Here is a 20,362-nt window from a genome sequence, read left to right on the forward strand (position 1 = left end):
CACCATAATAATGCATGATGAAAAAATTATCTGAAAAAGCAAGGCTATAGTATGGCAAAAATGTCAAAATATGACCTGTCCCAAAAACTGTTGAAAACGACTCAAAACAGCATAAAATAGTGTGCCAAGACATGCCATAGTATAGAATATTGCAAAAAGGGCCAAAAACATCATAATAATGCATGTTGAAAAAATTATCCGAAAAAGCAAGGCTATAGTATGGCAAAAATGTCAAAATATGACCTGTCCCAAAAACTGTTGAAAACACCTCAAATCAGCATAAAATAGTGTGCCAAAACATGCCATAGCATAGAATGTTGCAGGAATTGCCAAAAACATCATAATAATGCATGTTGAAAAAATGACAAAGAAAGCAAGGCTATAGTATGGCAAAAATGTCAAAATATGACCTGTCCCAAAAACTGTTGAAAACACCTCAAATCAGCATAAAATAGTGTGCCAAAACATGCCATAGCATAGAATGTTGCAGGAATTGCCAAAAACACCATAATAATGCATGATGAAAAAATTATCCGAAAAAGCAAGGCTATAGTATGGCAAAAATGTCAAAATATGACCTGTCCCAAAAACAGCTGAAAACGACTCAAAACAGCATAAAATAGTGTGCCAAGACATGCCATAGTATAGAATGTTGCAGGAATTGCCAAAAACATCATAATAATGCATGTTGAAAAAATGACAAAGAAAGCAAGGCAAAAATGTCAAAATATGACCTGACCAAAAAACAGCTCAAAACACCTCAAAACAGCATAAAATAGCATGCCAAGACATGCCATAGTATAGAAGATTGCAAAAAGGGCCAAAAACACCATAATAATGCATGTTGAAAAAATGACAAAGAAAGCAAGGCTATAGTATGGCAAAAATGTCAAAATATGACATGTCCCAAAAACTGCTCAAAACACCTCAAAACAGCATAAAATAGCGTGCCAAAACATGCCATAGTATAGAATGTTGCAGGAATTGCCAAAAACACCATAATAATGCATGATGAAAAAATTATCCGAAAAAGAAAGGCTATAGTATGGCAAAAATGTCAAAATATGACCTGTCCAAAAAACAGCTCAAAACACTTCAAAACAGCATAAAATAGTGTGCCAAGACATGCCATAGCATAAAATGTTGCAGGAATTGCCAAAAACATCATAATAATGCATGTTGAAAAAAATGACCCCTAAAAGCAAGGCTATAGTATGGCAAAAATTTCAAAATATGACCTGTCCAAAGAACAGCTCAAAATACTTCAAAACAGCATAAAATAGTGTGCCAAGACATGCCATAGTATAGAATGTTGCAGGAATTGCCAAAAACACCATAATAATGCATGATGAAAAAATTATCCAAAAAAGCAAGGCTATAGTATGGCAAAAATTTCAAAATATGACCTGACCAAAAAACAGCTCAAAACACCTCAAAACAGCATAAAATAGTGTGCCAAGACATGCCATAGTATAGAATGTTGCAGGAATTGCCAAAAACACCATAATAATGCATGTTGAAAAAATAACCCGAAAAGGCAAGGCTATAGTATGGCAAAAATGTCAAAATATGACCTTTCCAAAAAAGGGCTCAAAACACCTCAAAACAGCATAAAATAGCGTGCCAAGACATGCCATAGCATAGAATGTTGCAGGAATTGCTAAAAACATCACAATAATGCATGTTGAAAAAATGACCCGAAAAAGCAAGGCTATAGTATGGCAAAAATGTCAAAATATGACATGTCCCAAAAACAGTTGAAAACAACTCAAAACAGCATAAAATAGTGTGCCAAGACATGCCATAGTATAGAATATTGCAAAAAGGGCCAAAAACATCATAATAATGCATGTTGAAAAAATGACTCGAAAAAGCAAGGCTATAGTATGGCAAAAATGTCAAAATATGACCTGACCAAAAAACAGCTCAAAACAGCTCAAAACAGCATAAAATAGCGTGCCAAGACATGCCATAGCATAGAATGTTGCAGGAATTGCCAAAAACATCATAATAATGCATGTTGAAAAAATGACCCGAAAAAGCAAGGCTATAGTATGGCAAAAATGTCAAAATATGACATGTCCCAAAAACTGTTGAAAACACCTCAAAACAGCATAAAATAGCGTGCCAAGACATGCCATAGTATAGAATATTGCAAAAAGGGCCAAAAACACCATAATAATGCATGTTGAAAAAATGACCCCTAAAAGCAAGGCTATAGTATGGCAAAAATGTCAAAATATGACATGTCCCAAATACAGCTGAAAACACCTCCTAGCAGCATAAAATATCGTGCCAAGACATGCCATAGCATAGAATGTCCCTAAAACAACTCAAAACACCTTTATAACACATCAGATAACACACAGAATGAAGGACAAAGAAGGTAAGGCTATAGTATGGCAAAAATGTCAAAATAGGACATGTCTCTAAAACTGTTGAAAACACTTCAAAACAGCATAAAATAGTGTGCCAAGACAAGCCAAAGCATAGAATGTTGCATACAAAGTGGAAATAAAGACCAAAAAGTGGCAAAAACAATCTAATTTAGCATGTTCAAAAAATGGCCAAAAACACCATAGTAAATATGTCGAAACAATGTCAAATTTTGACATGTCAAGAAATTTAACCGGCACAGCACATAACACAACAGAAGAAAAGAATGTAAAAATGATGACATTGCAAACAATATCAATAAATAATGATCTGTCTGTGAAGTAACCAAAGCAGGAGCACTGGACAATAAGTATATTATCTAGCGTTCACCTAAAATGATTTACAGACACGTACCTATTTAATTTTAGTACCTCGTGTAACTTGTTCCATTTAAATAGTGCAAAAAACTAAAAGCTAGTTTACCAAGCTCAGTACTGATCTGAGGGATTGATTGATTCCAAGGGATAAAAATTCCTGTGAGCGTGTGTGATGAGATTAAGATGAAATTTTAAAAGAGAGGTTAGGTAAGGGGGTATAAAAAGGAGGCCAGAGCTCATTGCATTTAAACAAACTCAATAGTATAGTATGTGGTCCAAAATAGCATAAAAAAGACATCGTAAAATATGTCGTCCAAAATGGTAAACACAGGTCATACTATAGTATGTCATTCAAAATGCCATAAAAAGTCCTACTAAAGTATGTCATTAAAAATAGCATTAAAACATCATAGTATACTATGTCGTCCAAAATTACATTTTAAAAAAGTCTCACAGAAGAAAAGGGAGACAAGCAGATTTCAGCGATGCTTTCATTTTGAAAAAGAGTTGCCAGAAGTGATCAAGTCATTTGACTGACTGCTTGGATAAAACAATCGATTAGCGCACCTTCAAGGTCTCGTTTCAGCATTATTTTCCTTTCAACTATTTTTGTAACTTTTCTTTACAATAGATCACTTTTGTGGACTTCCTCATGTATGAACTGTTGGATCAACACAGAATGTTTCATCCAACGTGCCTGGATGACTTCAAGAACCTCAAAGATCTTCTAGACCGTTTTGAGGTAAGAACACTCAACTGTTTTTCAAATACAAACCGCAACACTTCATTTACCTCTGAAAGTTACATTCAGGTGTCATAAAGTCCTGCACTCCAGCACCCTTTTATCTTCTCTGTGGTGCTGTAACAGGCGAAAGGTACTGCTGGTCTGGCAGAGTTGTATTTACTGACTTGGTATGATATCATCCTAGGCTCTGCAGAATATTGCTGCCTACATGAAGTCAGACAGATTCATGAAGACTCCCGTCAACAACAAGATGGCCAAGTGGGGACACAAGAAAGAGTAAAAAAAAAAACAGTGCACTTACACGTAAAAAAAAATGAAAATAACAAAATAAATAATGTTCACAAGTGCAACTGACTCGACAATTTGTAATTCAGGACTAGAAAAAAGCGTAGTATATCATTTTTATAAGCATTTTACCAAGTTTTTGTAGGTTTCATATTCTTAAATCATGCTTCACTTTTGCAAGTTTGAAACGCATTTTGAATTTTGCGTAAAATGAAATCCAACTTTGTAAAGATTATATGAAGACAAATATGGACTTTAATTTCAGTTAAAGCACTTAATTATAACATTTGATGGACTTTTTTGGACAGATTAAAGTACATTTTGCTCTGACTTTGTTTCTGTCTGTCAATACATGACATCCAAGCATTGATTAGAAGACAGTGTAAGTTTTTAAGGTAATGCAGCAGAGAACAATACACTCAGTTTTCAGAGTATACATCTAACAATGACACAAAACTTGGTTAACTGTAATTATCAAGAGGGAATGATGCTAGATTGAACAGAAATCTACATACTTTGAGTTAATCACAGTTGGGAAAAACTATTACACAATGTACTTGAAATAACTAGTGGTACATTATGATTAGAGAAGATGCAATAGGACTGAGTAACATAACCATTACAGCCAGCGATGAATTATACAGAAAAGTTTCATTCAATAGAAGAGTTTCCCTTAAATAACAGAAATTCTGAAAGCAAAGATTTTCTGACAAAAAGATCAAGACATAAAGATTTCAGATGTTGATCTGTGGATGAAAATTCAGGAGACAAACGAAGTGACTCCGGTCCTTAGTAGCGGCCGCTGTACATGCCTGATGGTTCACTGGCCAGCTGTAGGGAAAAGGTTAATACATTACTGATGTGCGGCAGGTGAATGTCATGGGATTGTTTGGATCTTTTTAAGTTGTTTTTTATGAGGTCAAAAGCCATAGTCAGTGCATTTCATACATTATATAGCATGTCTAAAAGTGTAAAGAATCCTAGCGTGAAGAAAAAATGCCATACAATAATGGGTTGAAAAGAAAGTTGTAGTGTAGCATGTAAAAAAAAAATCATGTCAAATAAAGTGATAGTATTTCTTTAAGAAAAAAAGTCAAAGAATTCATAGTATACCATAGCATAGTCGTTCTCAAACTTTTTTCATTAATGTATCCCCTTTGAAATATTTTTTCAGCCAAGTACCCCCTGACCAGCGCAAAACGTTTTTGGCAGAAAAAAAAGAGGTACAACAGAGCGGTGTGCCATCAGTGTCTGATTTGTTAAAAAACACTGTAAATGGAAAACACTTTCAAATTTGGGGTTTGCGATTCATGGACATAAATTAAAACGTCATTTTCTGCCATTTTTGTGACATGGTAAATTATGACATTTTTGGCCTTTGTATCTACTTTGTATAATATGATGCGTCTCTACAAGCTCTGATATGTTGTTTTCAGCCATTTTTATGACATACTGTACTATACTATGACGTTTTTGGCCATTTTCAGGTCATGCTAAATTATGAAGTTTTGGGCTTTTTTGGCCTTTGTTTCCCCTTTGTATACTATTAACCATTTCTACAAGCTAAAATATGTCATTTTTGGCGGGGTTTTTTGACAAGTCAAATTTGACGTTTTTTGACATACTACACTATGACGTTTTTGGCCATTTTTTTGACATGCTAAATTATAACTTTTTTGGGTGTTGTTTCCACTTTGTATACTATGACACATCTCTACAAGCTATAATATGTTATTTTCATCCATTTTTTTGACATGTCAAAATTTGACGTTTTTCGACATACTATACTATGACGTTTTCAGCCATTTTTTCGACATGCTAAATTACAACATTTTCGGCCTTTTTGGAGGTTTGTTTCCTCTTTGCATACTATGACGTGTTTCAATAAGCTATAATATGTGGTTATCAGCCATTTTTATGACGTCAAAATTTGGTATTTTTCCTCATACTATACTATTACGTTTTTTTGGCCATTTTTTCGTCATGCTAAATTATGACGTTTTTGGCTTTTTTTGGCCTTTGTTTCCCCTTTGTATACTATGAACCGTCTCTACAAGCTAATGTCATTTTTTGGCTTTTTTTTGACATGTCAGATTTGAGACTTTTTGACATACTATGACGTTTTCAGCCATGTTTTCGACATGCTAAATTATAACTTTTTTGGGCATTGTTTTAACTTTGTATACTATGTCGTGTCTCAACAAGCTAGAATATATCATTTTCTGCCATTTTTTTGACATGTCAAATATGACACCTTTTGACATACTATATTATGACGATTTTGGCCATTCTTTTGACATGCTAAATTATGACGTTTTTTAAATTATGACGGCTTTTTTTGGCTTTTGTTTCCCCTTTGTATACTATGAGCCTTCTCTACAAGCAATAATATGTCATTTTTGGGGTTTTTTTTGACATGTCAAATTTGACACTTTTTGACATACTATACTATGATGTTTTTGGCCTTTTTTCGACATGCTATACTATGAGGTGTGTCTACAAGGTATAATATGCAGTTTTCAGCTATTTTTTCAACATGTCAAAATTTGCGATTTTTTGACATACTATATATATATATATATATACTTGGCGTTTGTGGACATTTTTTCGACACGCTAGATTATAACGTTTTGGCTTTTTTTTTGACATTGTATACTATGATGTGTCTCTACTAGCTATGTTGTTTTCAGCATACATACTATACTATGCCATTTTCTGCCATTTTTTCGACATGCTACATTTTGACATTTTGGCCTTTTTTTCAACATGCTATATTTTGTCTTTTTGGGCCCTAACATGGTATATTCTGAAGTGTCTCGACAAGCTATAATATTTCGTTTTCGTTTTCCATTTTTTTACATGTCAAAATTTGAGATTTTTCCACATGGTATACTGTGTGTGTCTGCATATTGTCGATTTTTCGACGGTTCTGGTTTTATGTTCTTTGTCACTTGTCTCTCCATGTTTTCAGCAGCATTGCTACTACACGAAAAAATCATACTATAGTATGTCGTCCAAAATGGCATAAAAAAATAATTCTCTAGTAAGTCGTCCACATTACCACATAAAAAAGTCACACTACAATATGTCGTCCAAAATTCCATGAAAAGGTCATAGTATAGTATGTCTTCAAAAATAGCTTTAAAAAGGCATACTGTAGTGTGTCTTCCAAAATAGCGTCAAAAAGTCATAGTATTGTATGTTCATCGGTTCTGGTTTTGCATTTTTTGCACTTGTCTCACTGTGTTTTTAGCAGCATTGCTGCTACATGAAAAAGTCATACTATAGTATGTTGTCCAAAGTTGCATAAAAAAGTCATACTATAATATGTCTTCCAAAAACCTAAAAAACTCATAGTAAAGTGTCGTTCAAAATGCCATAAAATACTGTACTAGTTGCCCAAAATGCCAAGAAAGACCCATACTATGATATTTCGTCCAAAATGGCATTTAAAAGTCATTATGTAGTATGTCTTCCAAAATAGCAGAAGAAAAAATGTCATATTATAGTATGTCATCTATAATGAGATTAAAAAAGACATACTATATAAAATTGTCCAAAATGGCATAACAAGTCATAATATAGTATGTCCTCCAACATAGCATAAAAAAGTCATACTATACTATCTCATCCAAGATACCATTAAAAAGTCATACATTAGGACTTCATCCAAAATGCCATATAAAAGTCATAGTATAGTATGTCGTCATAAATAGCACAAAAATGTTACACGTTAGTATTTTGTTGAAAATACCATATAAAAGTCACGCTTGGGTAAATTATCCAAAATGGCATAAAAAAGCCATACTTTACTATGGCTTCCAAAATATCAAAAAAGTCATACTAAAGTATGTTATCCAAAATGCCATAAAAGAGTCATACTATAGTATGTTTATGTGTCAATGTATGTATGAACCAAATCAATAGTATGTCAAAAAAAACTTCTTGGCTTAGTATGGTGATAAAAACAGAAAAAAAACAAAAACAGTCAAACTGTAATATGAGTCAGAGTATAGCATGTAGCCAAAACTGTAAGTCACAGTATAAGATGCCAAAAAAGTCACAGGATAGCATGTCAAAAAAATCATAGTATAGCATGTCAAAAAAACAGGAAATTAAAAAAAAAAAAAAAGCCTTAGTATAATACATCTTTGAATGCATTTAATGACATCACAGACTAATGCCATCCAAAAGACTGTCTCAGTTAATAGGTACGTTATTACAGCCTCCACGGCTGCCTCTATTGTTGTCAGAAACATTTGACTACACCCTCTAGTGTCATGTATTTGCTGTATCTATGCCGTCATAAAGGAATGCTTGGAAGACTGAGGCATGAACAACATCTGAAATGGCCAAATATATTTTCATCCATAAAGGGAGTACAAATTAGCCCCAAGTACATCATAAAACCCCACTTAAAAAGGTCCAAACTCTCCCTCAAAGAGTGTGTGTATCAAATGACTCATTACTTACTGCAATAGCTGACTTAATGGCCTGCAGCTGGAAGAAGACCCTGCCTCCCTCCTCTGGACACACAGTCCTAATCTCATCCTTGGTCATCCCCAGAAGCAGTTTACCAGTCAGCACCCCAAGGCTGGCCACAGTGCTGAAACATAAAACAAAGAACATCTGACTTCATCATGCTTTACAACTCTTATTCATAGTAGAAACATTGGGCCAAATGCAGCAACATTTTCTTAATTTTTCTCACGTTTTCTCTTGGTTTTCTGGTGAGAGAAAAAATAAGAGAATTGAACTCCAGATGCACCAAATGTTTTTAAACATCCAAATCTGCTCTTACCCAAATGTGCTGAATGTTCAATCCCAGTTTATCATAAGTGACTTAATAGCACAGGTAATACATAAGGGCATGTTTTGTGCCATGTGCAAAGACTCAGGCACAAGACTGAAGACATGACGCCAGAAAAGGTTGTAAGAAGGAGGTCTTCTGCAGTAGTGAAATTGATGTAGGCCTGCTGTTTCATAAACTTAAACAAAGTAAATGGAGTCGAGTCGCGGGGCAGCAGCCTAAGCAGGGAAGCCCAGACTTCCCCCTCCTGGCCACTTCGTCCAGCTCTCCCCAGGGGATCTCGAGGCATTCCCAGGCCAGCTGGGAGACATAGTCTCTCCAGCATGTCCTGGGTCTTCCCCGGGGTCTCCTACTGGTGGGACGTGCCCTGAACACCTCACCAGGGAGGCGTCGGGGAGGCATCCTACTTAAATGCCCAAGCTTCCTCATCTGGCTCTTCTCAACGTGGAGGAGCAGCAGCTCTACTCTGAGCTCCTCCCGGATGACCGAGCTTCTCACCCTATCTCTAAGGGAGAGCCCAGCCACCCTACGGAGGAAGCTCATTTCGACCACTTGTACCCACGATCTTGTTCTTTTGGTCACTACCAAAAGCTCTTGACCATAGCTGAGGGTAGGAACGAAGATCGACCGGTAAATCAAGAGCTTTGCCTTTCGGCTCAGCTCCCTCTTCACCACGACAGATCGGTGCAGAGTCCGCATTACTGCAGACACTACACCGATCTGCCTGTCAATCTCCCGCTCCATCCTTCCCTCACTCATGAACAAGACCCCAAGGTACTTAAACTCCTCCACTTGGGGCAGGATCTCTTCCCCGATGTGGAGAGGGCACTCCAACCTTTTCCGGCTGAGAACCATGGCCTCAGATTCGGAGGTGCTGATTCTCATCCTGGCCGCTTCACACTCAGCTGTGAACCGATCCAGTGAGAGCTGAAGGTCACGGCCTGATGAAGCCAACAAGACTACATCAGCTGCAAAAAGCAGCCACCCAATCCTGAGGTCACCAAACCAGATCCCCTCAACGCCCTGGCTGCACCTAGAAATTCTGTCCATAAAAATTATGAATAGAATCCGTGACAAAGGGCAGCCCTGGCAGAGTCCAACCCTCACTGGAAACAAGTCCGACTTCCTGTGCGACCGGTGCCAGCAATGTGGACCAAGCTCCGGCACCGGTCGCACAGGGAACGGATGGCCTGTATCAGGGGGTCCGATACTCCATACTCCCAGAGAACCCCCCACAGGACTCCCCAAGGGACACGGTCGAATGTCTTCTCCAAGTCCACAAAGCACATGTGGACTGGTTGGGCAAACTCCCATGCACCCTCAAAGATCCTGCCAAGGGTCCAGAGCTGGTCCACAGTTCCATGACCAGGACGAAAACTGCATTGCTCCTCCTGGATCTGAGGTTCAACTATCCAGCGGACCCTCCACTCCAGTACCCATGAATAGACCTTACCAGGGAGGCTGAGGAGTGTGATCCCCCTATAATTGGAAACACACCCTCCGGTACCCCTTCTTAAAAAAAGGCACCACCACCCCAGTCTGCCAGTCCAGAGGCACTGCCCCCGATGTCCACGCAATGTTGCAGAGTCGTGTCAACAATGACAGCCCCACAACATCCAGGGCCTTAAGGTACTTTGGGCAGATCTCATCCACCCCTGGGGCCCTGCCACCGAAGAGCTTTTTGATCACCACTGCAACCTCAGCCCCAGAGATGGGAGAGCCCACCCCCGAGTCCCCAGGCCCTGCTTCCTCACCAGAAGGCGTGTCGGTGGGATTGAGGAGGTCTTCAAAGTATTCCATCCACCAATACACAACGTCCTGAGTCGAGGTCACCAGCACACCGTCCCCACCATACACAGTGTTGACAGAGCACTGCTTCCCCCTCCTGAAATGCCGGATGGTGGTCCAGAACCTCTTTGAAGCCATCTGGAAGTTGTTCTTCATGGCCTCACCGAACTCCTCCCACACCTGGGTTTTGCCTCGGCGACTGCCGTAGCTGCACTCCGCTTGCCTGCCGGTACCTGTCTGCTGCCTCTGGAGTCCCACAGGCCAAGAAGGCCCAATTGGACTCCTTCTTCAGCTTGATGGCATCCCTCACCGCCAGCATCCACCAACGAGTTCGGGTGTTGCCGCCACGACAGGCACCAACCACCTTACGGCCACAGCACTGATCAGCCGCCTCAACAATGGAGGCCCTGAACATGGCCCACTTGGACTCAATGTCCCCCGCCTCCCCCGGGACATGGTCGAAGCTCCCCCGGAGGTGGGAGTTGAAGCTCCTTCTGACTGGAGACTCTGCCAGACATTCCCAGCAGACCCTCACAATGCGTTTGGGTCTGCCAGGTCTGACCGGCGTCCTCCCCCACCATGGGAACCAACTCACCACCAGGTGGTGATCGGTTGACAGCTCCGCCCCTCTCTTCACCCGAGTGTCCAAGACATGCAGCCGCAAGTCTGACGACACAACTACAAAGTCAATCATTTAACTGCGGCCTAGGGTGTCCTGATGCCAAGTGGACACCTTTATGCCTGAACATGGTGTTTGTTATAGACAATCTGTGGCAAGCACAGAAGTCCAATAACAAAACACTACTCAGGTTCAGATCGGGGGGGCCATTCCTCCAGATCATGCCCCTCAAGGTCTCACTGTCGCTGCCAACGTGAGCATTGAATGTGTATAATTTGATATTTGTTATAAATTTGATAAATGCATTTTGAAAATTATTTTTCCTTGTGTTGGAACAATTTGTGGACTGTGAAAGTGAGACGTTTTTCTCTTATCTTGGTAAAAATTTTCTCCCATCTATGAGAAAAGCAACAATAAGAAAACATTGGTGAATCCCAAAAATCAATGGGTACTAACAAAATACAAACAAATTGTGGATACAAGCAAAAATTAGAGACAACTTGTTAGTATATAGTTTCTTGCATGAGGCCCAATGTTTAGCTCCATCCCAGTCCCTCTGTGCATCATTTCACTCACATTTTGGAGAAACCTTTAAACTCCAGCCAGGCTTTGACCTCTGCAGGTGAGGAGTTCATGTCCACAGTCACAGGAGCATGAGAGTCCAACTGTAAGAAAGAGTGAATAAAATGTCTCATGAAATATTCTGAGTGGTTATTCAGCAGAGCTTCGTGTCACTCAGCTCACCTGATCTTCCATCGGGCCGCCACTCTTCATCGGCTCCAGAACATTCTGAGGAACATTGCCTTCCTCATTGCGGGCGTTACGAACGAGCCACCACTGCTTTGATTTCTGAACCACCTGTGAAAACAGCAAAGAACCGGAACTCAAACACATGGATGTTGTGATGTGATGCTGGTAGTAAGAGACTGTGGTAATGACGCAAACACTTAAATGTTAAAAATTAATCTCACCTGAACAACATCACCCTTCATAATGCTCAGCTCTCGGTTGTTCCTGGCCATGAAGTCATACATGACCCGCATATACAGGGGTGGCTCACGGGGGCCAGGTGGGAGGCGCTGGCTGTTGCTCCTGCTCATTGGACCGTTCTGGTGAGGCAGCGAGGGAGGCATGCGAGGTGGGGGCGGCGGCTGCCAGCCATCGTAGAATTCTGGGATGTAAAGTGGGACCTCATCGTCCGGCCATCTGGACCTACAAGGTCACAAGAGTCAATTTAAAAACAAAAAGGAAAGGCCTGATGCTGAAGTGACCTCTTAACTTGACTTTAAAGAGCGTTCAGACACATCTGTGAGTGATGGATTTGAAATCATTTGAACCACACACAAAACACAACAAAGGAAACACTCAGAAGTCAGGTTATGGCAGCTGTGATCATAAAATGTTATGAAACCACTCTCTAATAAGGCACCCTTCTTAAAGAGTTGAAAGCTCTTGACCATAGTGAAGGCAATGGTGAATTTTAGGGAATACACTTTTTTGCTATCATGCAGAGTCAGGTGAGCTCAATACCACACGTCTGCATGCTAAATATAAGGTGGATGGTTATCTTAGCTTAACATAAAGACAAGAAATGGGGAAAAGAGCTGGCTTGCACAAAGGTGAATAAAAATTATATTCATGTGTTTATCCTCTCCATTATGTAGCAAAAATGTTGATAAGATTAAGGTGGTCAAACAGTTAATGAGAGCATTGTTGTTGATAAGCAACTGATATTAAAAGCCAAAGTAAGTGTCCTGCTGGAGGAAGGTAAAGCTATATTTCACCCACAAAAAGATAATTTTTCAGGCTTTTGCCTTTATTTGTCAGGCCTGTGTAAGTGTGAAAGGGGGAGAGAGACAGGAGGACATGCAGCAAAGGGCCAAGGCTGGAATCGAACCTGCAGCCACTGCAGCAAGGAATTAGCCTCTGTGCATGGAGCACCCACTCTACCAACTGAGCTACTGGGCAACCTGAAAAATCTGAGAAAATTCTTGATGATTTGGATAAAAGGGGGGGTAGCATCATTAATATCTAGTTGTCTCCTCAATATTTTCCAAACACATGCATTTTCACTAAAACCTTGGTTTAAAACGCATCCACATACAAGTAGCACATGCATTTGAATTCTGCTCAAGGAAATGTATGAACAGTGTGTCAATGCACATGCTTGCCCTGGTGCTGTATACATCCGTGCATGAGACTGACTTCAAGAGGTAGGGTTTTAGCAAAAATGCACATGCTTGGAAAGCACTGATACCACTTGATAAGTAGGACTTGGATTTCACTATTTCACTTTATATTGTGTGAAAATTTGTAAATTAATGTTTTGATAGAGGGGCGGCACGGTGGCGTCATGGTTAGCACTGTTTCCTCACAGCAAGAGGGTCCCTGGTTCAATCCTGGGTTGGAACGGGGCTCAATCCAGGGCAGAGTTTGCATGTTCTCCCTGTGCCCGCGTGGGTTCTCTCCGAGGTCTCCAGCTTCCTCCCACATTCCAGGTTGATTGGTGACTCTAAATTGCCCTTAGGTGTGACTGTGAGCGTGAAAGGTTGTCTGTCTACATGTGTCTGCCCTGCGATAGTCTGGTGACCTGTCCAGGGTGTACCCTGCCTTTCCCCTGATGACAGCTGGGATTGGCTTCAGCCCCCCTGCAACCCTTACAAGGACAAGCAGTTACAGACAATGAATGAATTAATGAATGTTTTGATAGAGTTTCACTGTTGTTTATCACAACCCCTTTTACTTACATCAAGATGTCATGTGTTTGGGATTTACTGAGTGTAGGACTTGATAAATGAGACTTGTATTGTGTAAATGGGTGTTTTGATATAGCTTGCTGTTGTTAAACGTAGCCACCTTTTAGTCTAATTCATCAAGAATTTTCTCTGTTTTTCTCTGTTGTCTTCATTTACTGAGAAGGCATGCGAGGAAAATAACGTTTTCCATAGAGCATGGTAAAGTAATACATTTCATGTCCTTCACTGTATTTTCCTTGCTCATTGCCAAACTTAAGGTCTAAAGTAGAATTTACCATGTTAAACCTTAAATTAGCAGTAGTTTCCCATTAAAACACTCCTGTTGATCATCTTTTCTATAGTAGTGGTTCTAAACCTTTTTCATGTCAAGGACCCCTAAATCGATAAACATCAGGCCACAGACCCACAGCTGACCTCCACCTGAAAACATTTGGTTGTTAGTTATGATTAAGAGCAGAATTCTATAGTTGTCAACAACAGTTGAGGAGATAACAGCGGAGGAAGTGAAACGTATCACAATGGTCGCTCTAATGACTCTTACTGACATCGGGGTCACTTCTATACTGAATTGAATAGTGAAAATAAACTATTCCCCATTTTCTGGGACCTCTGGTTGAGAACCACTGTTCAGCAGGACATGAATGCAGCATGAACTCTGACCTATATATTTACATATCAGCAAACATACACACTACGCCCCTGGTAAAGGTGTGTCAGGGCCGGTATAGGTGCTTACAATCAGAGGGCTGTATATGAGAAATAAAAAGACTTGTGTAAGTTTGTGAGGGTTATAAAGGCCGTCCTACCTGGGGATGTTCCAGCAGTCTCCCAGAGACCTCCACAGGAAGTCTTCTTCCGGGTCAACGACCTGACTGAGCAGTTGCAGGGCCGCCTCTGTCAGCAGGGGTGAGAGTACAGTGGGAGGCAGGTCTGCAGGATACTGAGGCAGTAACTGTGGACATATGGAGAAAGTATTAACTGACGGGGTGATGAAAAATATAAACACATATATTATAGCGGAGTGACAATCACTTTGAATAATTGGTGCCCTGGATGTGATTTCATCGAGTGAAAAACAAGTACACAAGAGCTCACCATGCCTAAAGTAGTGAAGAAGATGTGGACAAAGTCAGCAGCAGTGGGGCTGGTCAGAGTCCCGTCCAGCTGGCCCTGAAATACAAAGAGCTTTTCAGTTACACTCCACTGCTTCCTGCTGCAATCGCACACTCCAGTCATCAACACATCAGAGCGTTCATGCAAAATCTTTCGGTCAATTTATAAACTAAAGATCTGAATTACCAGCAGATTGAATCCATATTTGATTTTCTGAAGACATGAGATGTATTCCTGCCACGGTGGCAGACTGACAGCCGAAGCTGCAGGAGAGAAAAACATATCATACACAAACATCTGCACTACCAGCATGTTTGCACATACAGGAGGTCACTTCTACAGTAATCACTTCCTTAATTATTGTATGTGCCCTGCGAGGAAAAAGGATATTACCAGCTTTCTTTGATTTTTTCTTCCTCAGCCCACTTTTCTTCTTACTCTTGTTGTCTTGTGGTAAAGAAGCTGCATTTGCTGCAGCGGACACTTTGCCCGTGAAGATCTCCAAATCATTTAAAACGTGGTTTAAGATGTCCTGTGAAAAGGATCACAAGCAAAACATAAACTGAGCATAAAGGAGCATGTTTTTCCTCGAGATAAGACAGACTATAAGACAACGTCTCAGATCCACAGCCTATGACGCAGATAAACAGTTGAACTGGCAATGCTGACCGTGTTTCTCTCTGTGTCCGTTTGCTGGGCGACCTCTGGGCCGCTCTGTAACTCGTGCACATCAGGATGGTGCATCATTGGTTCTTGTGGGGTGTAGACCAGCGGAGGCGGCATATTTCCTAGAAGGCAACAAAGTAATTGGTTGGAGACAAATATCAGTGTGACAGTGTATAAAACATACTGGAAATAGTTTATTGCTGATCTTGTTTGTACAGAACACATCACTAAACCTTTGAGATTTTTGAGGAAATTAAAAATGTCAGTTGTAGAGTTTCTCTTCTGTTATAATTTTCTGTCTGTTTGTGTCTTAATATAAAGAAAATCCTGGGCTTTTAGGTGATGTAACACATGTAACACAGGGGATGTCACCAACAGAACACAACTTTTGTCTTTCAAAAAGAGGGAATTAAAGCAAATGTGTTTAATGGCAGTAAGGTAGAAACAGAGTTCCCCATTTTTACTTATTAATTTTAAAAAATCATCTAACTTTATTATATAACTAAACATATATCTCATATAACTTTTCCATAATATTTCCTCCACTTCCATGACTTTAAATAGCGAGGGACAGTGGGAATTGCTTATCTTTTTTTTTTTTTTAACATTTTCAAAACTTCAGGAAACAAAGCACTGAGTAACACAGAAAAGATTTAGTTAAAACTTATTCAGGAGGAGTCAGGCAGATTATTTATCTTTTACACTCACAAGTTAAAACCATGCACAGTACCTTTAAAACTACATTTCTTATTACATTTAATCACATAATGTTACTGTACTGTAATGTAAATTTTGTGGAAAAGACCGAGCTGATGTTTTAATGTTTTAAAAAATCTTACTAATAAAACACTTTTTCTGGGTCTCAAGCAAAAGTTTTCAGTGGATTCAATCAAGCCGTACCAGTTTCTCTGTTCCTCCACTGTGGGGGCTGGTGGTCTGGTGGTGGTGGGGGTGTCTCTTGCTGCATAGGACGAGGCCCAGCCTGCCGAAAACTTCCCGGAACATGTTGCCCGAGGATATTTTCAAGATTACTCCTGAGAACATTTACGACAGACAGCAGTTAATGCATTTTACTGCTCAGTTTTCCCCTCATTAATGTGATTTTTGCTTTCATATACAAATAATGTGACACTATACCTGATGTCAGACTGCTCTCGCTCTCGCTCTCGCTCTCGCTCTCGCTCTCGTTCTCGCTCTCGTTCTCGTTCTCGTTCTCGTTCTCGTTCTCTGTCTCTGTCTCTGTCTCTGCGTGGTTCCACAACATCACCTCCTGTTTGGACTGCCTTATCCAGATCACTCTTGACGAGCCCCGCCTGGTAAAACAGACCTGCTATGAGTCATACTCCAACATGACACCAGAAAAGGGATGGTTTCATAGAGCAGCCTTGATTTTATGGACTGCACATCTCAGCATAACATCCTCCCCCCTTAAAGTTAAGGTCACTCAGGTGCTCTGGTTAAATGTGACTCACCCCGGTCTCCTCGCACTGGAAGATAAAGACCTGGGGGATGCGTTTGTTGCGTTCCTGCACAGTGACTGTCAGCAGAGAGTTGTAGGCACAACTATCCAGCACAGCTTTGGTCTGCAGGATGCAGTTCAAAGGCAGCGACTCCAGCTCTGACTTTAGAATACAATTAACCAGGAGAAACATTATGACCACAGGTTTAGAAATACACAGTAAATATTAATACAACCAATGTTAGTATTAGAGATAGATTATTAATCATTAACCTAACCCTACAACATCATCGGTATCATATTTAATACAATTTTTTTAGGCCTCTACATCTTCAACAAGATCAATAACTGACAAACTCATTGTTTGCACAATCTGACATGTTAACCACCATTATTATCAGTTATATTCAGGAAGTAAAGGTCTTTTATTTGCCAAATTCAAGACAACTGCCTCCGTGTTGGGGTTGTAGCTCACATGATTTGCAAAAAACAAATTTGTATTACTAATGTAACATGAATCACAATCAGAAATACAGTCAGGAGTAGAATTTCTTCTTACTTTTTCAAAATGAAAATAAAAGCAAAAATATTTGTACACACAAAAATAATAAAAATGAAAATTATCATGACCTGCTTTTGTCATACTTTATCAGTAAAAATGAGCAGGTGAAATTATTTTATGCCTTCTGACAAGCTTTTAATAAATATTTGGAGAAAACAACAGTGTTATGCCATTTGATGATTTTGCTATCAACTGAATATAGGATCCTTTGATTTGGTATTGGGTGTCTAGGTTGGGTGGGTTATGCGTTTTGGTTTTGGTTTTGTTTTATTGTTGATTTTTTTGTTTATTTGTTTCCACTTTTTTTTCCTTATGTCTTACTTTTATTTTAATTTTATTTTTTATAATTTAAAAAAAAAACCTGGAGAAGAGCAGTATCTATATTAGTTATGTAAATGCACTAATTATATTCATGCTGCATTTGCATTTGTATATTTATCAATACTTTCTATGTTTGTGTATCTTAGTAAAATGCTTTAAATAAGACCTACTTTTGCGAATGTAGTACTTGCTGAACTCATTAGAAATATTCAAATTTTTTCCATCTTTAAGATTTTTTCCCCTCATACACTTTCCTTCTGCACACTAAACATACTTTATTTGTGTTAGCTTGTCATTTCATATATAAACTTAACATAACCTTTGAAATTACACGTTCAATAACTGAGGGAGAATTTGAAGTGTGTAGGCACTGACCTTGGTCTCAATGTCACTGAGCAGCAGATATCCACCCTGAACCTCCATGATCATCTCCTGAGGCCACAGGCGACCTTTGGCATCCAGCCTCTTGAGCTTAGCCAAGCAGTCGTCCATCGTCTTCACGTCCCGGCCGTCCAGCTCACAGGTGAACAGGTGCTGTGGAGTCAAAGTGAAGAGGTCAGTGACTGCAGAGAGCTGTGGATTGTACTGTGTCACCATGCTGGTGCAGATTACATTTACCTCCACTCTGACATGAAAGTTGTCAGGATGTCTGCTCAGCTCCTCAGAGTACTCCTTCCTCTGCACTGGTGGGAAAAAAAAGATTTCAAAAACATTTTTCCCACCAGATATGTTATTAGAAGACGTTTGTTTATGTCTGAACATACTGTATATTGATTTTCCACTGGGTCTGGACATGTTGTTTCTCTGCAGTGGAGAACCCCTGAGGTCGTCTTGTTGGAAAGCTTGTCTCTGCTGAGGAAAGTCGTCCTGTGAGAAACCCCTGAGGTAGAATAAAAAGCAAAGTGATTTAAAGATGAACCGCCAGCTGCACTTTCATTTTCATCAGCACTGCCCAGTTTGACCATAGTTCACGATCAGTGATTCACATGATTCACAGCTGTGTCAGAGTGTAGTGTACTCGACTAAAAAGTAAAATATTTGACTTGGAGATTCGGTGGAGGAGAAATATAAAGTTGCATATGAAGTTGCAAAGTAAATATTCTTATTTACTGACCACAACACGTGTTTTACAATGGTAAAAGGTGTGCGTGATGTTGTGAAAAGTCTAATAAGTGCTCAAACCAAATCAGCCCCAGTGACTGCTGAAATTCAAAGTGAAATTAAAAATACTAACCTCGGGGAATACGAGAAAGCTCCAGTGTTTCCAAACATTTTCAAACTGCTTCAGAAAGAGAAAAAAACTTCAGACTGGCAAGAAAGTTTTAAAGCCACTCGAACCTGTAAGAAAAGAAGTTTCTCACTGGTTATCTAACACGAGATAAAAAAAAACAGGACAGATGGTTGCATACACTCATTTACATTGAGGACTTGTTTATACAGTCGGGATACTGACAAATATTTTGAAAGTTTACAGCAAAAAAAAAAAAAAACAAATAAATTGCTATGATTATGATAACACAGCATTGTACTATTTACCATTACTTCATGGTTGTCACTTGTGGCTGTTATTTTGCAAAAGTTACATCATTTTACTGAAAAACTAACTTAATTGCACAAAGGTAATAAGTTACTATACGGGAAATTCCCAGTTAGTAGCAAACCATTTACACCATTTATGGCTAACAAAAAAAACAAAAAACAAAGATTTAGTAATCATTAATCTGTGTTAAGAAGATTTCAACTCCTCGAGAATTAACGATCTATCAGTGAAGGGTATTTTGAACTTAAGACAAATTTTACAAACTCCTGCTGCAATTCAGCAACAAGATGTGAAAAATACACAGATTACTGCTGAAATTAAAACTGTCACACACACCCTGGGTTGAATGTAGGCTGAAAGATGAGTTTCCTGTCAGCAGGGGCAAACACATTCGCATTTCTAAACAGGACGTAATGCCACCATCAGTCAAGATTTATTTAATCTCCCTCCATAATAACCTCTAATCACACCACCTTCACATAATTTATTCATTACCTGTCAGTATCTGCTCTGCTCCGGTGTCATCTTTCCCTTCTTTTCAATAGATTTTCTAACTAGCAGAAAGCATCTGCTCCTCGCACAGACTACCGAGAAAATTTCCTTGACTTCCTGCTTGAAGGCACCAGGATCAAAGTGCAACAATGTGACGGGGAGTGACGGATCAAGAGGCCTGGCCCTGATTTGTCGTTTGAGGATTAGTATTTGAGGCATGGTGAAAGGCTGCGTATCTGTGGCTCATTATGAGTCCAAAGGTTTGAAAATGCTTCGCAGTATCTTCTTCAGAGTGATCAAAGTGCTCCAGAAAAATGCTCACAGGCAATTATCTCGCTCAAGCGTAATCTATTATGGCTATAAAAATGGTGACGGTAATAACGTTTCAGATTCACACCTAACGTCATCGACAAAACACCTAGGCAAAGGTTAAACAAAACACTGAAAAAAGAA

The 20,362-nt window shown here is 39.5% G+C and overlaps 2 protein-coding genes across 3 annotated transcripts in view; one reads left to right on the forward strand and one right to left on the reverse strand.

The window, feature by feature from the left end:
* Positions 1 to 4,113, forward strand: part of LOC148188736 (glutathione S-transferase Mu 3-like) — a 25,000-nt gene extending 20,887 nt beyond the window's left edge. Inside the window, exons 7-8 of the mRNA XM_088082234.1 lie at positions 3,385 to 3,495; positions 3,683 to 4,113. Coding sequence (XP_087938360.1) covers positions 3,385 to 3,495; positions 3,683 to 3,778 — 207 coding nt within the window. The 3' untranslated portion in view covers positions 3,779 to 4,113. The remainder of the gene's footprint in view (positions 1 to 3,384; positions 3,496 to 3,682) is intronic.
* eps8l3b (EPS8 signaling adaptor L3b) lies at positions 4,006 to 20,051 on the reverse strand. 2 transcript variants are annotated; one of them, XM_088082231.1, is made up of 18 exons: positions 19,913 to 20,051; positions 19,112 to 19,215; positions 18,642 to 18,757; positions 18,496 to 18,560; positions 18,253 to 18,411; positions 17,008 to 17,157; positions 16,673 to 16,848; positions 16,436 to 16,569; positions 15,539 to 15,657; positions 15,263 to 15,401; positions 15,056 to 15,132; positions 14,852 to 14,926; positions 14,563 to 14,708; positions 11,972 to 12,212; positions 11,745 to 11,858; positions 11,577 to 11,665; positions 8,257 to 8,389; positions 4,006 to 4,614 (listed from the first exon to the last, which is right to left on the reverse strand). In XM_088082231.1, the coding sequence occupies exons 2-18, from the start codon at positions 19,147 to 19,149 to the stop codon at positions 4,573 to 4,575; spliced, it is 2,013 nt and encodes a 670-aa protein (XP_087938357.1). In that variant the 5' UTR covers positions 19,150 to 19,215; positions 19,913 to 20,051; the 3' UTR covers positions 4,006 to 4,572. The 2 variants fall into 2 exon arrangements, with proteins under 2 accessions (XP_087938357.1, XP_087938358.1); XM_088082232.1 differs by having other exon boundaries at positions 19,112 to 19,159; positions 19,913 to 20,020.
* Positions 20,052 to 20,362: the final 311 nt, after the last annotated feature.

This window comes from Plectropomus leopardus, chromosome 9, assembly GCF_026936395.1.
Source record: "Plectropomus leopardus strain MGB_pleo_1.0 chromosome 9, ASM2693639v1, whole genome shotgun sequence".
NCBI lineage: Eukaryota > Metazoa > Chordata > Actinopteri > Perciformes > Serranidae > Plectropomus > Plectropomus leopardus.

Bases quoted from the DNA above. Each gene is read 5' to 3' on its own strand.
- eps8l3b (XM_088082231.1), bottom strand. From the start codon at position 19,149: ATGTTTGGAAACACTGGAGCTTTCTCGTATTCCCCGAG. The intron at 12,213-14,562 runs GTAGGACGGCCT...GTGACCTTGTAG, and splicing joins GACTGCTGGAACATCCCCAG to GTCCAGATGGCCGGACGATG. The intron at 8,390-11,576 runs GTGAGTGAAATG...TTTATGTTTCAG, and splicing joins TTTAAAGGTTTCTCCAAAAT to CACTGTGGCCAGCCTTGGGG.